Genomic DNA, 24,072 nt, shown 5'->3' on the forward strand with positions numbered 1-24,072 from the left:
GGGTCCCAAATAATATGTCACTAACTGACAATGAATGGGCGACATAAACCAAATGGAAACTGATAATTGTGCACAACTTCAAAATGTAATTTCAATGAACTGAATGATGAGGATGAATAAGGTGATTGAATTTAGAACAATAGTGTAAGAATTGCTATTCCTCTGTCCTGCACGCGCACCCCAGGAAAAATACACATTTCTTTTTGTTTCTACTCATCAGTATTACTTACTAAAACTGTTGTAACACTTAGGTTTTTATACTAAGAGAAACTAAAATGTTCAATTATATTCCACGATATTCTTATGTGTTGACTGAATATAAGCAAGTGATGTCTGCTAAATAATCAAGTTGATGGTGCAGTAATAGCCTTGGCACTTACATAAAGCTGAGTGACTCACTCATTCATTGCTTTGGATCAAAATAAATAAGGACAAAGACTCTTTCCGATAGTCTTTAATAAAGAAATGTTTTGGTTATCCTGACTTGGACACCATGTCTCTGAAAGGAAAAATATTACCACCGTCTCTTGCGAATGTCATTTTCCATATGGATCCATAACGAATTACTATGGGAATAAATATCCCTGAATGACAGAAATATTGGAACAAAGTAGGCTAATGAAGGTAAACAAATTGTTGCTTACTGGAAAATACTCTTTCAAAATAATTGGAAGAGGCAAGTGGAAGGAGGAACAGACAGCATTCAGAGGTCAAGACAGCGCTGTTCTGAGACAAGCATGGGGACTGGTCTTGATAAATCAACCAGATTTTTATTTTCACTGAATCTCCGTTTGGGTAAAGGTTAGACTACAATTAGGGTGTGGAAATGTTAGGATTATTTTGGTCTTACTGTAGTACTGTAGCCTACTCCCGACCGGTCACGTTGTACAGCGCCATAATGGGCTATTAGCAGGACAATGGACTCTTGCCAAGAAGGAGCGTATGGGGAGAATTGTATCGTAAAATGTATGTCTTAGTTAGGTTGGCTGTATCACAACCGGGCATGATTGGGAGTCCCTTAGGGCGGCACAATTGGCCCAGCATTGTCCAGGTTTGGCCAGTGTAGTCCATCATTGTAAATAAGAATTTTTTCTTAACTGACTTGCCTAAAGGTCACGTTGTACAGCGTTATATTTTCCTAACGGAAACCTGAGGGTTTCGTTTTAAGTTTTTCTTGGAATAGAAACACCATAATATTAACCAAATTAATTAAGCTACATTTCTTCAAATCAATCCCATATACTATGTTCTTACAAAAAAGGTTTATGTGGCGACGGGCTTTTGGTTTCTCTCCTTCTAAAAACAGAAATAATTCTAAATAACAAACTGGCTTTATTTACACTATTAGTAAGAATGTCTCACCTCATGTTTAAGAATGGCCTTTTTCTCGCTCACTTTCGGTTATTTGAAAACGAAATCATCTCCAAAATATCGTTATTTTTTAAACAAGCCATAGAAAGTTGGTTGCAATTTCAGTTTAATCCACTAGAAAAGACAGAACAAATAATAAACAAATATTGTGGTTAAACTCAAATATACTAGTTGATTAAAAAAACTTTATCAATTGGAACCTTTAACAAGTGGAAGGGGGGAAAAGTATTATTATTATTATTAACCCTGTTTTTCACAAGCATAGCAGGCTGTGAATTCTGAAAAAAAACATTGCTAGGAGGTGCTGTTAGCAGGACAATATATACTGGTCATATTAGTCATGGCTCCTGATTGGTGCAGTGGTCTAAGCACTGCATCTCAGTGCAAGAGGCGTCACTACAGTTCCTGGTTTGAATCCAGGCTGTGTTATATCTGACCATGTTTGGGAGTCCCATAGGGCAGTGCACAATTGTCCAGGTTAGGGGAGGGTTTGGCCGGCAGGGATGTCCTTTTCCAAAAAATAGGCACGGTGGGCTTTGGTTTCTCTCCCTCTAAAAACAGAAATAAATATTTTGGCTTTTATAAATATTATTTTGGCCTTTATTCAGATTACAATCGCTCACTTTCGGTTATTTGAAAATGAAATCATCTCCAAAATATCGTCATTTTTTAAACAAAGTGATTATTATTAGTAATTCATTTAGAATTATTTAAAAGCGCCTTAGATGTTGTCACAGATCAGATTTGCCCTTAGGAATAATTCCCCTTAGATATTAATTTAGAATCCTCCATTCTCTAAACGTAATTATTGGCGGAGAGTCACGCCCTTGAAAAAAATATTTGTACATATACTGTAGGCCTACCGTAGGCGACATGAGTCTCACTAGTGTTGAGTAATATGCTGTTAAAAGTGGTGTAGGTCTTATTTATTTAAAAAGCATATTGAAGTTAGAAGCAATATGATTTGAAGCAATAGCCTACCTGCGTGTGGTCAACTATTTCAGCACCGTTTCGTGCTGCTCTGAGACAAGCATGGGGACTGGTCTTGATAAATCAATGATATTTTATTCTCCGTTTGGGTTTTGGTTAGACTACAATTAGGGTGTGGAAATGTTATGCTCTTAGTACTGTAGCCTACCCCCTACCGTCACGTTATACAGCGCCATATTTTCCTAACGGAAACCCTGAGGGGTTCGTTTTTCGTGGAATAGAAACACCATAATATTAATCTAATTAATTAAGCTACATTTCTTAAAATCAATCCCTTAAAATCAATCCCATTCTTACAAAAAAAGGTCTTACATTTTCTAGTACAGCCAATATTGAAGACGATTAAATGATTCTCAAAGATGCCCTCTGATGGTCACACTAGCACAAACTAGCATTAATGGCAACGATGGCTGACAATTAAATAATGTGCCATAGAATTCTGCGGCAGCCCGCAAAGTGTGATGCAGTATGACGCAACTTTTACAGGAAGAACCACTGTATGATACGGTACAGGACAGTAGTTTTATTCATTAGAGCACAGTATGGTACAGTATAGTAGAGTTTAATTTAGTACAGTACAGTTTAGTTCAGAAGAGTACAGTACAGTCTACTTTACGTTTCTTTACGGTACTCTGTGCTCTACTGTACTATACTCTATACTTTTCTTTAATGTACTGTAATCTGCTGTTCTCTACTGTACTGTACTGTGCTGTCCAAACTTGTGAAACATAGACATATATATTTGGCCTAAATCAAGGCCGGTCCTAATCGCACCCAAAAATACGGCCAAAAGACGTTGCCTGAAGTCAATTGCTTAGTGGGTTGAATTGATGTGCCCATCAGCTGAAATAAATACACTTTCACTGGACTGTATTATGTTAAATTCCCACTGGAATTGATCAAAAAGTACATTGCTTCTCGGTGGAGGTATATCTATAATAATGTGAAGCTTCCTCAGAAAAAACAGTCGCATAAACCTATGAAATAATAGCATACATTTATCTGGAGTCCAGACGATTGGTTTTGCTTCAGTTCTCATTAAGGAATAGTCCTTTATAGGTAAGGCTAGTAATTAGTTAGGCTATTCATGAAATATGCAACGGAGAGCTGAATCCAGGAGTCCAGATTCCACCTGCATGATGACAGAGACAGCCGCAGAGGGAAGGGAGCGCACAAGTTAACTGCCATAAGTAGCCTACTGTAAAACATCTTTATTGAGTACCACAGTATGAGTCCTAATACCCATAAAACCTAGCGTTAAAACCCAGAAGTGGTTCCAATCGTTTTTTCATCATTCATTTTTGCGTCTGGAATTTGTAACTACTTCATATAAGGTCTGTGTTTCGTATAGGCTTACCCTGGAGTGACGTATTGATAACCGTGCAAATCTCTCTCGGACAAGGTAACTTATATCAATATATTTGTCTGTAATTGTCCCACAAAAATGAAACACTAATTAGCCACTAATGTGGCTATCATACAGAACTACACATCCTGTCGCAAGCTTTGGCGTCATCCCTCTAAGCATACTTCACCATGCAGTAACCTGTCAAGTAGATATTATAGCCTTTTTAGTTTGATATCGTGTATTTCTTGTTTGTATTCTTGTTTAGAATTTTTCAAATTACCTAGCTAGCTACCTTAAAAACATTTAATTACTAGAATTACCATCTGGCCGTGTAGCTGAACTAGCTAACCTTAGGTCTCTCCGTAGATCTCAACCCAGCTAGCACAGTGGATCTGGGCCGATTCCGGCTGAGAGTCGGGGCACTCGGCTGAGAGTCAGACTCGGCCGACGTCATGTGGCCCGAGTCTTGGCCACCGTCGGCAGTATTACCTATGGCTAGGATGCGGGGATTGAGCTCGGGCCGATTCTGGTGTAAGTTATCTGGCCCATATGTATTACTAGGCACTCGGGCCGATTCCGTTGTTAGTTATCTGGCCCTAATGTATTACTTGGGCCTCGGCCGATTGTGGCTACTCTCTGGCAGATGATTACACGGGCTGCTTTATATAATTAACATTTCATTATTTATTTATCCATATTTTCTCATTGTTTCCGTGATAAAAATGTTTAATTAACATTTAAATTAAATTGTTTAAGAGTCCTGTTTAAGTAGTAGTTTAGTATTTTGATACTTTGTGCAAGGCAAATTGATAAGCATTAAAAACTTTGTGGATGGGGCCTCCTGAGTGGCACGGTGGTCTAAGACACTGTATCGCAGTGCAAACTGCATTGCTACAGATGCTGGTTCGATACCCATGCCGGCCGCGACAAGGATACCCATGAGGTGATGCACAATTAGCCCAGCGCCGTTCGGGTTAGGGAAGGGTTTGGCCGGCCAGGAGGTACTTGTCCCATCGCGCTGTAGCGACTCCTGTGGCGGGTCAGGCACATGCACGCTGACACGGTCACCAGGTGTACGGTGTTTCCTCCAACACATTGGTGCGGTTGGCCTCCGGGTTCAGCGTGCATTGTGTCAAGAAGCAGTGCGACTTGGTGGGGTTGGGTTTCAGAGGAGGCACGGTTCTCAACCTTCGCCTCTCCCGAGGCCGTACGTGAGTTGCAGCGATGAGACAAGACAATTGGATATGATGAAAAGGGGGTAAAAAATGTCTATGTATAAAATGTATAATAGTAATATTTAAAATTACTAAATCGGGTAATTTTGTATAAATGTATTTAAAATTGCATCTGGCCGCTTCTGGGGGGATTCTGGTAAGTCGGCTGAATTCCAGTAGACGGAAACGACCCGATGTACTTGGGCCAATAATGGGCAGTCATTCATTTTGATTCCAGGCCGAGTCCGAATGTCAATAGATTTTTTGATTAATTCTCCTCAATGACAACATTCTACAACTGAGTTATCACTCATCTAAGTCTGGTATCCGGCGTAATCTGGTTAATGATTATATAATTGATTAAGTGGCTTTTTCCTTGTAGAATGTTGACAGCTGTATAGAACATTGTATTGCTAGAATGCTCAAACTTAATAGCTAAACTCATCAACACAGGATAAACTTTATCCCTCATGCTGGCTCTGACCAAACTGGAGTTCATGGATTGGACACAGCCTCTGACCGCACTGGTGAACGGCAGCTGTCAGTGTAGGCTAGAGATGACGTGAAGGAGCTTTCTGCAGGAATTTGTAGTCTTGCGGAGGTCTTCTCTCCTACACTAAACACAGACCTAATATGAAGTAGTTCTAAAATCCCATATGCAAAAATTAATGGAGAAAAAACGATTGGAACCGTTACCAGGTTTTACTGCTAGGTGTTATGGGTATTATGAAGCGTCCATTGTACCGGACAATATGCCTACAGTAATAGAACACTTTAACACGGACGTAATTAGCCAGTTCACCCGTGATACAAGTCAGCATTCAACGTCCATCCATGTCTGAGGAAGTCGTGAGATGACGTGAAAACCGGCCACTAGGGGCAATGAGCAACGTTACCTTCAAGTTGGTTTTGGTTTTGCTAGGATGTTGAGGATAGGGAATACGGTTGGGCATCAGTATCTGCCTTTGATTCCAAAGGTTGCAAATTCAAATCCAGCAATAGAAAGTAATTTTTATATTTTTTATTTTAAGCCTCTCTCACTCCTTATTAATTTGGAGTTAATGCCTAACCTTGAACATTTTGAGTTATTGCCTAAAATTCAACATTTAGAAATTTTACATTTGGAAAAACGTAATTTTTCATGTTTAAGAAACATGGAAGAACGTCTAATTCTGACGTGAGACTGTGAGAGCTGGTTGGACGTAATAGCTTACTTAAAAGCCTTCTTACATGGCTGATGTTGATAGATCTCTTCTAGAAAAGTAGGCTATCTGTTCAGTGGCAGCAGCACCAGTGAAACTCTAGCTAGGCAATTGGATGGGTTTCATATTAACAGATAATTTCTGTCATGATCCCCCTATCCCCAGTGAAAGTTGCACCCCTGTTTTTGTTACATCCCAGTAGGCATACGATGTGATTAAGACGTATTTTACTGGATGAAATCTGGTCTGGACGTCTTATAACCAGATTACAACCATATTATGATATATTTTTCAGTTAGTCTTTTTGACATTGGTTGATATCATTTTTTTGGTTGAAATCTGATTGAACTTCTGACCAGTTATCTAAGTGCTAATCAATTAATAGACGCCAATCTATATAAACATGTGCATAGTGTTTGTTGGCAATCCGCCCATTGCATGTAAAGACAATAAAACCATTACAATAATACAAATTGGAGTAATGTTCTTTTTTCAGCAGGGTTTGCATGATTCAGCTTAGCACACTTGGCAAACAACACCTGGCAGAGCACACCAAAGCGGTTTAGGGTCTTGTGGCATACTGTACCCAGTCAACACGCTGAACGCAGGCCTATTTTTGGGGAACTGTCGGGATCTCAATTTACTATTGAGAATAATACTACTAGAATGCACCAGGTGCAATTTTCGAAGTTTGGTTGTGCATTAGCAGTTTTTCTCTTGTTATGTCAGTCACTGACGGTGATTCAATTAGCCATGTCAGCTAACAATTTTTAGATTAATAGTCTAGTAATCATGGTGGAATACCGACCGGGCACGTGCCCAGGGGCCCTGACCTCCAGTGGCCCCCCATTGATTTCGTTAGTCACTGTTACTCAATTAGGTACCTTACTGTGATTGTTTTCAATTAAAATAATTCAAAAATAAACAAATAACACTTCTTAGCAAAGAGCAATTCCTCAAGCAATAATTTTGCTAGGACTGTCTGGGAGTGGTCTGAGTGGGCAGGGGAAAACAAATAATTAGCTGTTATTGCAGAAAGGTTTGGAACTCTCTTTCTTATTGGTCTATGAACTACTTTACCGCATGGTGATGTCACCACGGAAGGCCAAAACTCCATCACTCCAAAACAGGATGACATTTTAGGCGGCCTTTTCAAACAGCTTTTACACTAAGATGGCATTATCATGTTCACAATTTCACAGTATTATTCTAACCTCATAGTGTGGAAATAAATAGTTTTTGACTGCACTGTACCTTTAAAACTGTAACATTCTCTACGCCCCACGGCAAAATGTGTAGAATTGCAGGAAATGTATTTTAAAACATGACATTTTCTCTCCACTGTCAAGAGGGGGGCCAGTAAAATGTTTTGTAGCGAGGTGGGGGGCCTGTCATGCCAAATAATGTCCCCCGGCCAAATAGTGTCCCCCTCTACGTCACAATGGGATTGGATAAACTGTTCAGCGTCCGTTGCTATATCAACGGTGGGATGACCTAATGATTCGAATTTTGGAGATCATTTCAGTCTAAATTACGTTCTTTTCATCATCGCTATGCAAACAAGTCTGATTTCCGCAACAATTTCACTGTTTAACAAGTTTTGTTGAGCTAACAAAATGAAAACATTAATTCGAACAACTTTTGGGTTCCTTGTTAACCTTACAACATGAAATCCATGTCTTAAACATTGCTACGTTTCGGAAATGGCAAAGAATATGTGTAATCTTTTTGATACATTAAAGTTACTTACCTTACAGATCAGGAAGTCAGCTAATTTCCACTCCATTCATATGCAAATCCATTTGATTCATACATTGGCTTGTCTGGCTGTCATGTTTTTATTTTAACCTGTCCTTCCCTTATCTACACTGAAATACTATCATTTCAGTAGTCCTCTATTACGATCATTTTTTCCTGTCTGGCATAGCTCATTATTAGACCCTTGTGGTTGAATATATTCAGTATGTATCTATTGTAGGTTCTAGGCTACAACAAGGAATAATGTGGAACAAATAAATACCATCAAAGGATACTTTACAACTTACAATAATGCACACCTTGTGAAACAGCTGTGAGAACCAACCTGGCAATATTTAAGATATTTAATACATCAACTTTGATTGTTTTTGGTGCAGTTGTGTCATTAATATTTTTTCACAGATTTGTTGTGCACTCACATGACAATCGTAGACTAAAATACTGAATTCTGCTGTGTGGAATATAGAGGAGGTGGTTGCTGTGTGGGTGGGAGTTTCTGCCTGTCACTTGTTCTCAACAGGCAGTCAGTCTCAGAAGGGGGACTTGAAGAGGAAGAGGGAGGCTGCTCTCTTTGTTCTGAGTGTTTGCAGTGCTAGTGTTTTTAGTTCATCTGTGTATCTCACATTTTATGTGCCCAGCATGATAGTTTTCTTGCTCTACAGTAGCTGTAGATGATGTAATGAAAAGTTGGAGGGTGGTTGGTAATGGAGGACATCAGGTGGATTCACGTCTGGGTGTTGGGCAGAACCCCTAGGTCTTGGAGAACAGGAGCAGAGTTAAAGGGAACAGGGTAGGAAACAGATACGTAAACAAGCAAACACACAGGTTACACTTTACTGTGAGAAAATTTGATGGATTAGTGCAGTGTTATAAATGGTAGATATGTACTTTGCAACACATTTGGAAGGTATAGCCTACCTCAAGCTGGTCCCCCCTCCGACTCAGAGCACAGAGAATCAGACTGATCCAAACTCACTGGTTCTGGTGGATGGGTTACCTCCTGGGGGGCTCGGACAGTCGATGGTCCTAAAGTCATTTGGAGAGGTACATTGAAGAGGTACATTTTTATAAGCTTAGCATAACTACCATTTCTTGCTTTCTCAAATGTCAACCAAAGCTTAACATACTTTGTCTATTGGTCTTCACCGAAGTGTAGGGCGTCAGTGCTTCCAGTGGTCGACCGTCCCACTGCTCCAACTGTAGAAGATTGTTGGCTTCCACCGAGGTAACCCTAGGAAGAGAAAAATATCAGTGTTAGGGAAACTAAAACTAGCTTCAGGTTATTTTGTGTGCAAATGCAAATAGTTTTTATCAAGATTTTTTATATTCACTTTACAGATGGTGACCTCAGCTAGGAGAGAAAAAGCAGCGAGGTTTCCCAGGTCTCGCCTTCCTTTCGTCCTCCTTCCAAACCATTAATTCGCTCGGATGTCGTAGCACTTGGTCCCCTTCTTGATTCTGCTCCGGTAGCTCTCCTCTTGTTTCTCCTGCGCCTTGTCCATGTTCAGTCTCACCTTGATTGATGACAGGAATACATGCAATTATATTTCATGTTACAAATACATTTCTTACATATCTCTTGGAGGGCAAGAAAATAAATGAACAGCAGGCAATCATTTTAACCTGGTCAAAAACCTCCACATCCATCTCAGTCCGTGCCTGAAGGTAGTACTCGAAGGTGTTCTGATCTGGTTTGACAACTTCCACCACATCAGGTGGGGTTTCAGTGATCTGAAAGTACGTTATACAAAAATAGCAATAGACAAACAACACTAAGTCAATCACAAATTTAAAAGACTACAGTATATGCAATAATTGTATATACAATCACATTGTTTGCCTCAGTCAACAGCTGCGGCTCCCGTCCGTACTCGGCCTGGATGCTGCTGTTGTGTGCGAAGAGAATTACCTTCAGGTTGTTCTCCCACCCTTCCTGGAACCAATCAAGGGACTTGCCATTGGCAGTCTTGAGGGTTTGGTTGGTCCATTCACCAAATCTGGAGGAGGGGTTAGAAAAGCGATATCTGTTAACAATCTAAGATATTGAAATATGTCTGATTATGTACCATGGAAAAACAAAAACAAATTGTAAAAAATAAATAAAACAAACCATTGGTGACAGAATAACCTATAACATCCGTACCTTGTTCCAGCGTTAGAGAGATTACTTTATTCTTACCCGTATCTGTGTCATACAGTATGTATATTTTCATATTTGTAAGGATACTGACACACACACACACACACACACACACACACACACACACACCACACACACACACACACACACACACACACACACACACACACACACACACACACACACACACACACACACACTATAATATTGAACTCTGCTGTGGTCAAATAAAGAAACCATTACAACATTTTAATTGGGACACTTACCGATCATGTGCCATGGTGAAACAACTTTGATGGGCTTCAGCCAGTCTTCACCCTCTCAAACTTCTGGCAGGCTAGACAGGGTACTGGCCTTTAAACCTCCTAAGGACCGTACCCTTTTTTTTTTATTTTTTTGCCTAAATTACATACCCAAATCTAACTGCCTGTAGCTCAGGACCTGAAGCAAGGAATATGCATATTATTTTGTTCCATCAACTTTTGAAATGCAAGAGAGAAGCCACAATGTATTATTCCAGTTTAGGAGCAGATCTTTGGCCACTAGATGGCAGCAGTGTATGTGCAACATTCAGACTGATCCAATGACCATTGTATTTCTTTTCAAAATGTTGTATCAGTCTGCCAAAATGTTCCTAATTGATTTGATACATTTTCAAGTTCATAACTGTGCACTATCCTCAAACAATAGCATGCTATTCTTTCACTGTAATAGCTACTGTAAATTGGACAGTGCAATTAGATTAACAAGAATTTAAGCTTTCTGCCATATCAGATATGTCTATGTCCTGGGAAATGTTCTTGTTACTTGCTAATCACTAATGTTAATGCTAATCACATTAGCGCACGTTAGCTCAACCGTCCCGTGGGGGGGGGGGGGGGGGGGGGGTCACAGATCCCATAGAGGTTCAATTATTTATTCCTATTTAACAATATGGACTTATATAAAGACAAATACATGGTAAAGAAAGTGTTATCTTTCCAGTCGTTTCAGCCCTCTGAAGCAGCAGGTAGTAGGCAGGTTGTCACTGTCGAAAACACCGTCATTGGAGAGCAATTCTGAGGTAATAATTTTGCGCGGACTGAGCGAGCGTTTATGTGGTGAAATAGAACTAGAACTGCCCGCATCCTCCTTCCTTTGCAACCGCTATGAGGTAAAATAGTGCCAAGCAACCAGCATAGCAACGGACACTTTGGTTCATTATGTAATCCGGTCAGAATGTTGCAAGTTCTAGCAACAGCCCTAGCAACAGAAGGTAGAACTCATTGAATCCCATTGTGACTTAGTGGGGGACACTATTTGGCATGACAGGCCTCCCAACCAAATCTCACTTAGGGTCCCCTAAAGGCTAGAACCGGCCCTGTCTGGCTGTTTAACCTTTTCAGGAGTAGGGCCATTTGAGGTTTTTATTCGGCAGGTGATGAAATACCAATTTCAAAAAACGAATGAATTTGATATATTTCACCTCCAAGTCATCGAATTTGTTAGGTCAATAAAAGCTCAAATCTGTGACCGTCTCTGAGGTCCTATAGCGATCAGAGATGGTCCCTAATTTAGAGTCTCTCCGATGCTATAAATGCTTTTGCTTTTACTACAGGCTATGGCAGTGTTTTTCGTAGTTGCAGTCCACCCAATTGCAAAGTGCACATTCACTTGCATAACATTTGTTCGAGGCTACCAGCATGTAAGATAAACATACACAATAAAACTGCAGGACAATGAAATAATGGTTGTTTAGTTAATGGTATCTGGTAGCTTGCTGTGTGTGTTTGCTTCTCATGGTAATCTTGCGTCTGTGTTAGCTAACTGCACTGTTTATTGTGCTGCACATTTTCTTCTGTTCCACTGAATGCTTGTTTGATGTTCTATTATGACTAACTCAATTTGTTTTGAGAATTTGACAAATAACACGTAGGCCTTCAGTATGTAATTTATTTCAATATCCTATTACAGTCCACCAGGATTTACAAAACCCAATTTTTAATCGCATGTATTTCCATCAATAATTATAGAAAAATTACTACACCTGAATTTTACCTTAAATATTACCATTATATTTTCCCTTAAAGCTTTTAGCAACTAACATAATGTGTAGTAGTTGTATTTTTATTTCGGTAGCTAAATAAGGAGGTAGGCATATCAGCTCCAGCTAAAACTTGGATTGGAATCGGTTCTTCACACGGAGCAATTAGATCTCTGTGTGCAGGCAGCCTGCTTGTTCAAATGCACCGGTCAAAACACCATACAACAGTTTGGACAGAGCGCCCAGTAGGCTACACAACAACAGTGCTGGAAAACAATGACAATTTCTCTAAACTTCGAAAAGATTTAACTGCTAAGTGGTAGTCCCTGTTCTCCTTCATTCTTGTTTTACTTTTGTACGTAAAGCGGTGGTTTGTTGGGGAGAAGAACGTCAAGGAAAATGTTTCTAGCTAGCTAACTTAGCTGGCTAATTTTAGCTAGCTAACGTTAACCCACTGGCTAATCCTCCATGGACATAGTACGTTTTCAATTTTACCTGTTGTAGTCATTGGTTGTAGCTAGCTAGCTAACGTTTTGAAATGTTGATATCTGTTTAGTTAATGACAGTAAATGTGTGTGTGTGTGTGTGAGAGAGAGAGAGAGAAATATGGCTGGATGGAGAGAAAAACATTGATTCATTGATTTGGATTTATTAGTTTTGTGTGTAAATGAGCAAGAGAGAGAGAGGGAGATGGTTGGATCCTTATACTTTTGTGTATTTTGTATTTGATAATCTAATACATTTTGCCTGTCCCTGCTCCCCATCAACATTCATTCAACATTCATTCTAACATTACAACTCTCAACTGCTTTTTTCAATTTCAATTCTTTTTTCCCCAGGGATCTTCTAGCTTGGATGGAAGATTGGAGGAGGGAACAAATGGGAGGAGGGAACAAATGGAAGGAGTACAGTAGTTATCCAGCCTGCTGACTAAGAAATGTAAATAGCCTATATTTTGCTGTCTATATCTCTCTGAATGTCAGCCTGACTGCCAGATTGCTGAGGGGCAACATAGTCAATGTCCTTGCTATGCTACGTCTGACTTAGGTAATGGTTAATCATGATTTGTTTCTTTCCTTACAGTTCTTGAAACATGTCAATGACCTCATGCATGGCCTCTATAGCAGTACTTGGCCAAGTTACCAGTGACCTATTCCGCCATATCGCAGGGAAAGGAGAGAGCATAACCATCCCTCCTTAAATCCATAGTATTGACTAAGTTTAGTGTGCAAAATGTTTGTTTTTTTAATCTTCAATGTGTATTGATTCCTTCTAACTAGCTTTGTAAGAGCTAGGTTTGTACTAGCTATGCTGATGATCATTAATGTTTTTTCTCTGCATCAGGTCACAGACTGGATTCCTCAAGATACATGATATTCAGCTGCCCATGATTGCCTGATCTTACACTCTTAGCACCTTTCTTGCTATCAAGAACCTAAAAAGGTTAATCCGCTGTCCGCATAGGAGAACCCTTTTTGGTTCTGGGTAGAACTATGGGGACAGCCGAATAACCATTTTGGAACCATTTTTTCTAAGAGTGTAGTGTAACTAGATCCAATTGAAACAGCACCACTTTAAATAATATACGTTTGTAAAGCAAATAAAAAAGGATTTTAACTCGCCTTTTTTTTCCAGGTTCAAACCCATTCAACAGACACCTCCCTTGGTGAATCATGCAAAGTTTCTCCCATTTCTCGCTTGCTCATTCTCCATGTCCCTCACTCAAACACGTGTGCAGTTGCAGAGAAGAGGAAGAGATTTGACAAAAACACAGCTTTCTAACAATGTTTGTTGCAGGAATGATATGACAGACAACTTTTTAAAAATATCAAATTTTATTGTCTCTTTATTGCCTCTTTACACTTACATTTTTGCATTTACTTTTCTTTTAAGACTGCCAAGCTGTCCTCAATTGGAGGAACCTCTGTCCGGGTCAATCTTCTCAGGATTATGGACGGTGCTGATTATAAAAATGTTGTTTGAATATTACCACATTTATTAGGATTAAGCAAAACTTTACCATTTAGAGATGAATTTAAAAAAAAAAACATTATCCAACTACTGTCTAATTTTGATATCCTCTTTCTTAAAATGTTTGAGATTGATGACCAATTAGTTAATGTCCCACTGTAATATAAGGGACAGAGGAGCAAACATGCCTTTGCTACCACTCGTGTGCTCCGTTGTAGTTGGTAAGTAAATCTGAGCAGTTGAGACATTTGACATAGACAATGAGACATTTTTAGTAGATTCTGACCATCAAATATATGTTAATGTTCTGTCGTGTCCTGCATGCCCACATTATGCCAATTGTTAATTTATTTTCTTCTCTTTTTATGCTTCCAGTATGTGTCATGAAAAGCCAGAAATCTCATTAGAATAATACCCAGCAGTGTGATTTGCAAGTGTTCATTTTTACATTTAAGTCATTCTGGACAAGCTAAATGACCGAAATGTAAAAATGATCACTTGCAAATCACACTGCTGGGTATTATTCTTATGAGTTTTCTGGCTTTTCATGACACATAGTCACAAAAAAGAAAAATATCACAGTCAAAGCAACTAGAACGTTTCTGTAACCGTTACTGAGAATGTTGTTGTAGTTAAACAGGCTACTTGCAATTTTATTTTAGTATTACAAAATACATTAATTGTACTTCAGGCCAATGAAATACAAATGACAAAATAGGGTATTGAAACTATTGAAATACCTTCATCAAATACATCCCAGCGGGCAAAACCTGGTTGAAAAGACATCAGTATGACTTCTTATTCTGGTCACAAACTAGTTGAAAAATGACTTTTTTATCTGCAACATAACAACATAGAGAATGTTGTTGTCGTTAAGGACACATTGGTCTTCAAGGCATTTTGTGTTTGTAACAAGATACCTTTTGATACATCTCTGGCTAGTGCAAAGTATGTTACTGCAATATTCACGGTAACTTACCACCAGCTTGCTGTTACTGTAATATCAGAGCAAAGACACAGTATAATATCGCAAAATTTGACTACTATACTGTAAGAAAGTAAATGCTACTGTAATCGTAATATTGCTATTTTACTTTAATACATGGGATTGGTGCAAGCAGGTTGGCTGCTAGGTATTTGTATATTACAGCATATTTATGAATATTGGGTGTTTTATATCAATTGTACTGCTACAGGCCTAAACAAAGGCTTCCAAACTGGCCGTGATTACAAGGCAAAGCTCACCAAATGGACTTGGCAAAATACTCAACCAGTAAAGATTTAAGACTTGCTGCCACACTGATCTGTCGCATTTACACATTAACCTGATTAGGCACTACTATCACATATCAGTTCAATTGGTACAGCATTCTCACTAACGGGTGAAACAAATATAGCTAGCCATTTACAAGGCACACCTCAAAATATGTTAACAAACAAATTACAGTAGCTAACTGTAATTGTTTTATTGAAAATGTACAGCAATTTGATGCAGTGTGGGAGAGAGGGTGATCTGGGTCTAATCTAGTGGGACATACAGTATGTCAATGTAATTTAAGACTGACTCAGTCATTCATCTGGTTTATCTTGATCTTTCTCTTCACCATCTGATATGCCATTCTGCTAAATTGGACCATCAAATCACATCTATCTCACAATCACAAGAATGTGTGCACTCACACAAATAGGCTACACCTACAAATGTACAGTATTTGTGTAAACACAGACAGCTGCTGGCCAGATGACTTCATGCCACTAGCTATAGCTACATATCTTCCTACAACACCCACTGTCCAACATTTTATGGGTGAGGTGTTTAGGCAGTTTAGTGCCTACACACTCAACAGGGTCGTATTCATTAGAGCACACCATAGCAAAATGTTTTGCAATGGAAAGTGATAACACGCCTTTCTTAATGGACATGTTTAGGTAGTCTCATACTTAAAGGTCCAGTCCACTAACAGGCAGAAAGCCAGTTGGCACTAGAGAGACCTTTAGATCTCTAATCTGCAGTCAAACAGTGCCTCTGGAGAGCTGTGTGTGTGTCAGGAGTCAGGACAGACCTAGTTATTAATACGATTGATAACTGGGCCTTAGTTTCCCAACACCGGCCTTTAACATTTACAGTATGTTGGACACGCGTCATAATCCTCCAATACTGGGAAAGTCTCTTGGGATTATTAGGGGTCAACACAGGGTTTCCCAAACTCGGTCCTCTGGACTCCAATGGGTGGACGATTTGGTTATTGCCCTAGGACTAAACAGCTGATTGAAAGAATCAACTAATCATCAAGCGTTGACTATTTGAATCAACTGTGTAGTGCTAGGGCAAAATCCAAAACGTGCACCCCTTGGGATCCCGAGGACCGAGTTTAGGAAACGCTGGGTTAACATCTCTCCTATCCTCCGCCATTCCCATTTGTCTAGGTTTGTAGGAGGCCTCTTTGGGGCTGATGAAGTAGAAAATCTCATGTTAAAACTGTACTGATTACTCAAAAACTATAATGTGCAATTTTAGTAATTGCACTGGCACTTGATGGGTGAATACAAATGGAAAGTACAAAGAAATTAGAAAATGTAAAAGTGTATAATTCAACCCCACACCGTCACAGTTACAAATCTGCCCACCAAAAAACTGTACCTTTGAGGTTTTACAACTGTATAACACAGACATACATTTAGAAACCCAAGAAAACTGACTCTGTCAGATTACATGACTAAGTAAGGAACAGAAATGACTTCATGCACATCTGTTCAACAGACTAATAACAGGTAAATTACAGCAGATCGCTACAGTACACAAACGATCCCCATGAAACCCTGACTCCAGTTACATGACAGACTAAGGATCAAACTGACTTCAGAATGACTTCATGCACACATCCCTCTGGGCAAACACTGGTTGAACAACGTTATTTCAAAGAAATTACATTGAACCAATGTGGAATAGACATCGAATTGACGTCTGTGCCCAGTGGGACGTGTGTTCCCCTCCTTCCCCATCCCTTCTTTCCCTCTTCCCTCCTTCTCTCTGAATCTCAATGGCATACACCTTGAGTCCTCTCTCCTCGCCTCCTTGTCAAAACCATTGGAGGGGACTTTCTCATCCAATGGGTTTTGAGATGGAGGCGAGGAGAGAGGACACGAGTATGCAATTGAGATTTTCTCTCCATCAACACTAACCTTGGTGTTCTCCCTGGTCCTTGTTCTGGGCTGGTGACATCACCAAGCAGCTGCAGACAGCACAATGGTGGGTTCCCTCCTGTTAAAGTAATTTATGAGGGAAAAAGAACAGAAAAAGGAAGGCAAAAATAAGATGGAAAAAACACAATAGACTCAGATTTTCCAGCTGAAGTAAGCATAATATCTATTTGGCAGTAGAGGTGGAGGGAGTCTGACTAAAGATAAATTGTCTGACCAGGAGAGAAAGGGCTCTGATGTGATGTCTGTTAACACACTTTACAACCTTGGCCTCTTAGAAATGGTACTATTGTCTCAAAGGGTTCGCAAAGATCACAATTCCTGCTCTTGAAGCAATTAGAGGATAAAAGAGAACTTCCAAAATATATTCGAAACTATTTTATCACATTTAACATTAATTCATCGCTATAGTCAGATGTTTCCGTTTTACATCAACATTATTGTGTCAACACAGAACACAGTCAATCTGAGTTTGTCAAACAGTATGTTAATGCATGTTCACCCTCTGGTGGTGAGAAGAGGACTCACACTTAAATGGTTGAGAAAACAACTGGTGTTATCATAAGAATAAAAAAAAATACTCCTAATCTATACTGTACAGATCGTAATACAACAAAAAAATATTATCAGTGTTGAGAGATAGATTATCAAGTTTATTGACATTTGGAGGATCTGCACACTGTTCCTCATCTCAGCGTACGTGCCAAGTCAAAGGGCTCTTTGCCAAGACTCTCATGCCTTCTCATACAGCTGCAACTGTATATGCATTCGTAAATCTAGGCCTTTCTTGAGTTGGGCTCTAGGATGGAACAACTGTTGAGCATCTGAGTGTATGGTTGTTTGTGGAGGAAAGGGGTTGAGTGTGTTTTTTTGTATGTATGTGTGTGTGTGTGCATCCCACAACTGTTGCTAGGGAGTAAAGATGTTAAGGACAATATAGGATGAAACAACAATTGTTCGCTAAAATAATAATTGCTTGCCAAAATGTAATTTTTGGAACGGCAATACTGGTAAGTAGTAACAATCCTTTGCATAAACTACCTACGTTATTACAAATATGAATTGTTAAATGAGGGCGATGGAAATGCTTTTGGCGGCTGATCTGCTTCTATTCTGTGGGTGGCACTAGCTATGTGCTCTTTTCAAAGGATGGGTCCCGTGCTCTCGGGGGCCATGGGATCCGGGGTGGTCGGGGGTAGTCTGCCGGTCACTGGGAGTTTTAGCGGGTGGAATAGTGAGGACCAATTGGAGGTTTACTTAGTAGCAATGCACATAATGGTATATCATTTCTTCATAAAGTCATCCATGCCATCGTCGCTATCATCGCGTTGTTGTGCTAGTGAGGCCATATTTGTTCCAAAATAAGGTGGATGTGTTTAGATTAAACTAGTTGTTGAATTACAGTTTCTTAGTATTGACTACTGAAGCGACACGTATGAAAAGATGCAGAACAAAATCATACAAGTTGCTTACACGTGAATGTTGCGGTGCTATATCAAAATGCTTCCGTAGAGGGAACAGAAATTTGATTGAGATTGTTCTGTAGCAACGTGTGCATCTGACTCGAGTGGAGAGATCAATAAACTATATTTTTCACGACAGACAACTATATGGCTACTGAACCATATATTTATTGTCTCCTATTCCAACCTACCCAACCACCTGCATGTCCATCTCAGTGTAACAATAGATTTAATTTCAGTCCATATCAGACAAAGATTGGTGTTAGTAGGTATAGGCCTGTTGAACACTAGCCTTCTTGCTACATGTCATCATCCCACCCAACCACAAGAATGCCCATTTCAGAGGTGCAATAGAGTTCCACATAGTTCAATAGTTTAGTCAAATCAAACTTTAATTTGCCACATGCGCCGAATACAACAAGTGTAGACTTAACCGTGAAATGCTTACTTACAAGTCCGTAACCAATAGTGCCATTCAAGAAGAAAATATTTACCAAGCAGGCTAAAATAAAAGTAACACAATAAGAATAACGAGGCTATATACAGGGGGCACCGGTACCGAGTCAGTGTGCAGGGGTACAGGCTAGTTGAGGTAATCTGTACATGTAGGTGGGAACGATGTGACTATGCATAGGTAACAAACAAACAGCGCGTAGCAGCAGTGTACAAGGGGGGGGGGGGGTCAATGTAAATTGTCCGGTGGCGATTTTTATGACTTGTTCAGCAGTCTTGTGGCTTGGGGGTAGAAGCTATTGAGGAGCCCTTCGGTCCTAGACTTGGCGCTCCAGTACCACTTGCTGTGCGGTAGCAGAGAAAACAGTCTATAACTTGGGTGACTGGATTCTGACAATTTTATGGGCTTTTCTCTGACACCGCCTATTATATAGGTCCTGGATGGCAGGAAGCTTGGCCCCAGTGATGTACTGGGCCGTTCGCACTACCCTTTGTAGCGCCTTACGGTCAGATGCCGAGCAGTTGCCATACCAGGCGGTGATGCAACCGGTCAGGATGCTCTCCATTGTGCAGCTGTAGAACCTTTTGAGGATCTGAGGACCCATGCCAAATCTTTTCAGTCTCCTGAGGGGAATAGATTTTGTCATGCCCTCAGTAGTCCAGTTCCATGTCAAGATCAGTCCAACTCAGACGGTCTCCACACATCTGAGTAGGTCTACCAGCCCATCCCTACTGAGGAACGTTGTCTCACCAGTCTGCTGACAGATCACCTCAAACCTGGGCGTCTCCTCGGCAGCCTTCTGCCCCACTACCACCACGTACGGGTATCCAAGCCGACTGGCGTCCTTCAGCCTCTTACCAATGGTCATCTGTGTCCGGTCATCCAGAACCACCTCACCTCTTAGCCTAGGCAGAGCCTCCCCCAGAGTGAGGGCCAGCTCCTCAGCTAAACCAGTCACCTCATCCACCTTACTGCCCCTTTTAGGGGGAAGAACACAGACCTGATAGGGGGCAAGCAGCCCAGGCCAGCGGATAGCCTCCTCCGTGGACATCACCTCGATGGCAGCAGCGAGGATCCGGGTCACACCCAGCCCGAAGCAGCCCATCTCAGTGACAGCAGGCTTGTTCTGGGTGTTGTTAAAGGCGGCGTTGAATATGTGGGAGTACTTGGTGCCTAGGTAGAACGTATGGCCTACCTCTATGCCCTTAGACTCCACCAGCGTTCCCTCCTGGCACTGTGGGCAGTCTGTCCGGCCTGGTTCCATGGTCTCCACATTGGCAGAGAAGGAGCAGCTACCACAGACCAGTAGTCTGTCCTCTCCGATGTCTGCGGGGAGCTGGAACTCATGGGAGAGTTTACCTCCGATGTTCCCTGTATCAGCGTGGACCTGGACAATGCACAGGCCTAACCGAGAGAAAAGTCGGGTGTAAGCCTGACACACAGATTCATATGTGTGGTATGCAGCTTCTTCGCTCATGTCAAATGTGTACATGTCCTTCATGTAGAACTCCCGCCCGCGTAGAAGCCCAAACCGAGGCTTTGGCTCATCACGGAACTTGCGGGTGATCTGCATATACAAATGAAACACACATCAGTTTATTACCATTATAATATCAACCCAAGTGTATGAAGAGAAGAAAGAAGCCACACTCTGAATAAACTAATTAATCAGGCTTAATTGGGTGCCATACTGTATCCTATACCTGGTAGAGTAGCAGAGGCAGCTGTCTGTAGGACAGGGTTCCCTGAGAGGCCAGCAGTTCTGTCACAGCCTCCTCATGGGTGGGGCCCAGGCAGTATTCCGCCCCGTGGCGGTCCCTCAGGCGGAACAGCTCTTTCCCCATCAGGTCCCAGCGCTCACTGCGTCTCCACAGCTCTGCCGAACACAGGCTGGGCATGTCCAGCTTCTGCCCACCGATTCCCTGCATCTCCTGGTCGATCAGCCTCACCAGCTTCTCCATGGAGCGCACGGTGGCCGGGAGGTAGTAGTAGCAGCCAGGGTTGGAGGGGTGGATGAGACCTGCCTGCTGCATCAGTCTCTGGCTCTTGCAGGTCATATCCCCCTTAGCACGCTTCTCCTGGTCCACATCACGCAGGTTGGAGGGCTGGAAGAGACGGGAGACTAGGGGAAGGTGTGTGCTAGGTCGGGAGATGGAGTCAGTGGGGGTTGGCTTTGGGGCATGTCCAGCAGCACAGCTCAACTTGCTTTTACAGGGAGTGCTCATGGCTCTGGGTAGGCGGGGCAATACTCTCTGCCAAAGGCGATGCGTTAGCACTTCCATTGTAGCAGACTGGTGTCAATATCCTTGAATTAAGAAAAATACATATAATTGCTTGACAGATGTGACATTTCTCTTAAAAAGTACCTTTAGATGTTATGAGAAAATAAACCGAAGGTCAGCCAAGTTACATAGGGTGGGTATAATTTGCGGAACGTTCCAACAGGAATATGTTCCAAAAACGTCGTAAATAACAAGGTTGCCAACAAACAACGCATACAAAGTTGTATAGTGGCCGAATAAGATACCGGGTAGGGAGTGGGCTATTTCATTAAGTTTTCACTCACCACGTTTATTCCGAAAAATTTCTCTGGTAGCATATGGACAAACATTAATAATAAGCTACGGGTTGAGTTGATGCCTATTCGGCAGCTAGTTAACTAGGTGACTTGATCATGTTACTTTGTATGCATTGTTTGTTAGCAACCTTGTGCTTTACGAAGTTTTTGGAACAGATTCCTGTTGGAACGCTCCACAAATTATACCCACCCAGTTACATCATGACACTTCTTTTGTTGGGCAATGCAATACCATAACAACATTACATCCTCCAATGGTAAAATATTTAACCATTGCCAGTACCAGGTTGCTAGCTAGATGCGTTCAAATAAAAGGGGAAACCACAAACCAGTAACGTTATCTTTGATTCAACCTTAACGTTAGCCAGGCAGGTGTAACAGTTGCTGTCTGTAAAGCTAGTTAACAGGCAATTTAGCTAGCTAAGCTCTCTACAGCAATTCGGGCAACTCACCTTGTGTAAGAAAGTGAAACGATGAGCTAGTATTTTGATTCAATGCTAGCCATGCTTCCTCTTATGAGAAATGTAGATCTCCCTGGATAACTATTCACAGTGTACTGCCACCTACTGTGCTGGAGTAGCTATCGTTAGCTAAAAATGTCCAATCAGGATCTTATCCGTTTCAATGGATGTTAAAATGTAAAAGGTTATGGGAGGAGTATGTTTCTATGGTAATATGAAATAAGAGACTGAAGCGAGCTTTCTTGCGCCTTTAAATGTGTAAACATAGCTAGCTAGCTTACTAACGAAGTAAAACAACACCGTATAAACACCACTATTTCGTCTGTACTTATGACGACGTAAGACCACCAAAATGTCCACCACCACAGCAAAACTAAAGAAACCCACTCTGAAATAGTGATTGGTCGTTCGCGAACGAGTAGGCTCTAAGAGCCGGCTCTTGCAGGTGAACGTTTGGAGCCGGCTCACATATCAGAAGTGACGAATCTATTTATAAAAATATGAAAAAATTAAGATATGAATAATCAAAATATTTAAATGAATAGAATTAACTAATTCAAAGAACGAAAAAAAAAATAATAATAATATAGGCCTGTTGGATTCGGGGTAAACGTTGAACATTGAGATATTAAAGACATGATAGATCAGAAGCATAGAATATAAGGAGTGAAAGAGACTGGGTTTAAATCTGTGTATAAAGGTCTTTACAGGATAGATTCTATGAATGAGTTTGTATGATACTTCTTTCACCTTATTAGATATACAATATTTACCAGACAACAACAAAACTTTGTTCCAGTTCACTTGTCCTAGGGCTGCATTCCAGTACATTTTAGCAGAGGGAATAGTAATGGCATTAATCAGAGAAGCAAAGATAACCCTGAAGCAACAAAGAGACCAAAGATAACCCTGAAGGAGCTGCAAAGCTCTGCAGTGGAGATTGGAGTATCTGTCCATAGGAACACTTTAAGCCATACACTCCACAGAGCTGGGCTTACGGAAGAGTGGCCAGAAAATAAGCAAACATGTTTGCTGTTCACCAAAAGGCATGTGGGATACTCCCCAAACATATGGAAGAAGGTACTCTGGTCAGATGAGACTAAAATGTAGCTTTTTGGCCATCAAGGAAAATGCTATGTCTTGCGCAAACCCAACACCTCTCATCACCCCGAGAACGCCAACTGCCACCACCAACGCCATGGTGGTGGCAGCATCATGCTGTGGGGATGTTTTTCATCGGCAGGGACTGGGAAACTGGTCAGAGTTGAAGGAATGATGGATGGCGCTAAATACAGGGAAATTGTTGAGGGAAACCTGTTTCAGTCTTCCAGAGATTTGAGACTGGGACGGAGGTTCACCTTCCAGCAGGACATTGACCCTAAGCATACTGCAACACTTGAGCAACACTTGAGTGCTTAATGGGGAAACATTTCAATGTCTTGGAATGGCCTAGTCAAAGCCCAGACCTCAATCCAATTGATAATCTGTGGTATGATTTACAGATTGCTGTACACCCACGGAACCCATTCAACTTGAAGAAGCTGGAGCAGTTTTGCCTTGAAGAATGGGCTAAGATCCCAGTGGCTAGATGTGCCACGCTTATAGAGACATACCCCAAGAGACTTGCAGGTGTAATTACTGCAAAAGGTGGCTCTACAAAGTATTGACTTTGGGGGGGGGGTGAATAGTTACCAAGTTTTCCGTTTTTTTGTCTTATTTCTTGTTTGTTTCACAATAGAAAATATTTTGCATCTTCAAAGTGGTAGGCATGTTGTGTAAATCAAATGATACAAACCCCCCAAAAATCCATTTTAATTCCAGGGTGTAAGGCAACAAAATAAGAAAAATGCCATTAGTGGTGAATAATTTCGCAAGCCACTGTAGATTCCAGGCTCAGG

The 24,072-nt window shown here is 40.9% G+C and overlaps 1 protein-coding gene and 1 long non-coding RNA gene across 3 annotated transcripts; one reads left to right on the forward strand and one right to left on the reverse strand.

The window, feature by feature from the left end:
• Positions 1-9,220: 9,220 nt before the first annotated feature.
• Positions 9,221-22,248, reverse strand: LOC111971350 (probable proline--tRNA ligase, mitochondrial). Of its 2 annotated transcripts, XM_070446231.1 has the most exons (5): positions 22,166-22,248; positions 20,839-21,440; positions 20,331-20,702; positions 17,201-17,279; positions 9,221-9,397 (listed from the first exon to the last, which is right to left on the reverse strand). In XM_070446231.1, the coding sequence occupies exons 2-5, from the start codon at positions 21,415-21,417 to the stop codon at positions 9,231-9,233; spliced, it is 1,197 nt and encodes a 398-aa protein (XP_070302332.1). In that variant the 5' UTR covers positions 21,418-21,440; positions 22,166-22,248; the 3' UTR covers positions 9,221-9,230. The 2 variants fall into 2 exon arrangements, with proteins under 2 accessions (XP_070302332.1, XP_023853857.1); XM_023998089.2 differs by lacking the exons at positions 9,221-9,397; positions 17,201-17,279 and having other exon boundaries at positions 17,628-20,702.
• On the forward strand, positions 12,225-14,049 carry LOC111971351 (uncharacterized). Its single transcript, XR_002878251.2, has 3 exons — positions 12,225-12,523; positions 12,886-12,985; positions 13,940-14,049. It is a non-coding gene; the product is annotated as an uncharacterized lncRNA (long non-coding RNA).
• Positions 22,249-24,072: the final 1,824 nt, after the last annotated feature.

This window comes from Salvelinus sp. IW2-2015, linkage group LG13, assembly GCF_002910315.2.
Source record: "Salvelinus sp. IW2-2015 linkage group LG13, ASM291031v2, whole genome shotgun sequence".
NCBI lineage: Eukaryota > Metazoa > Chordata > Actinopteri > Salmoniformes > Salmonidae > Salvelinus > Salvelinus sp. IW2-2015.

Excerpts from the sequence above, each read along its gene's own strand:
- LOC111971350 (XM_023998089.2), bottom strand. The coding sequence starts at position 21,417 with ATGGAAGTGCTAACGCATCGCCTTTGGCAGAGAGTATTGCCCCGCCTA. Across the intron at positions 20,703-20,838 it reads TGCCTCTGCTACTCTACCAG|ATCACCCGCAAGTTCCGTGA; the intron begins GTATAGGATACA and ends TTGTATATGCAG.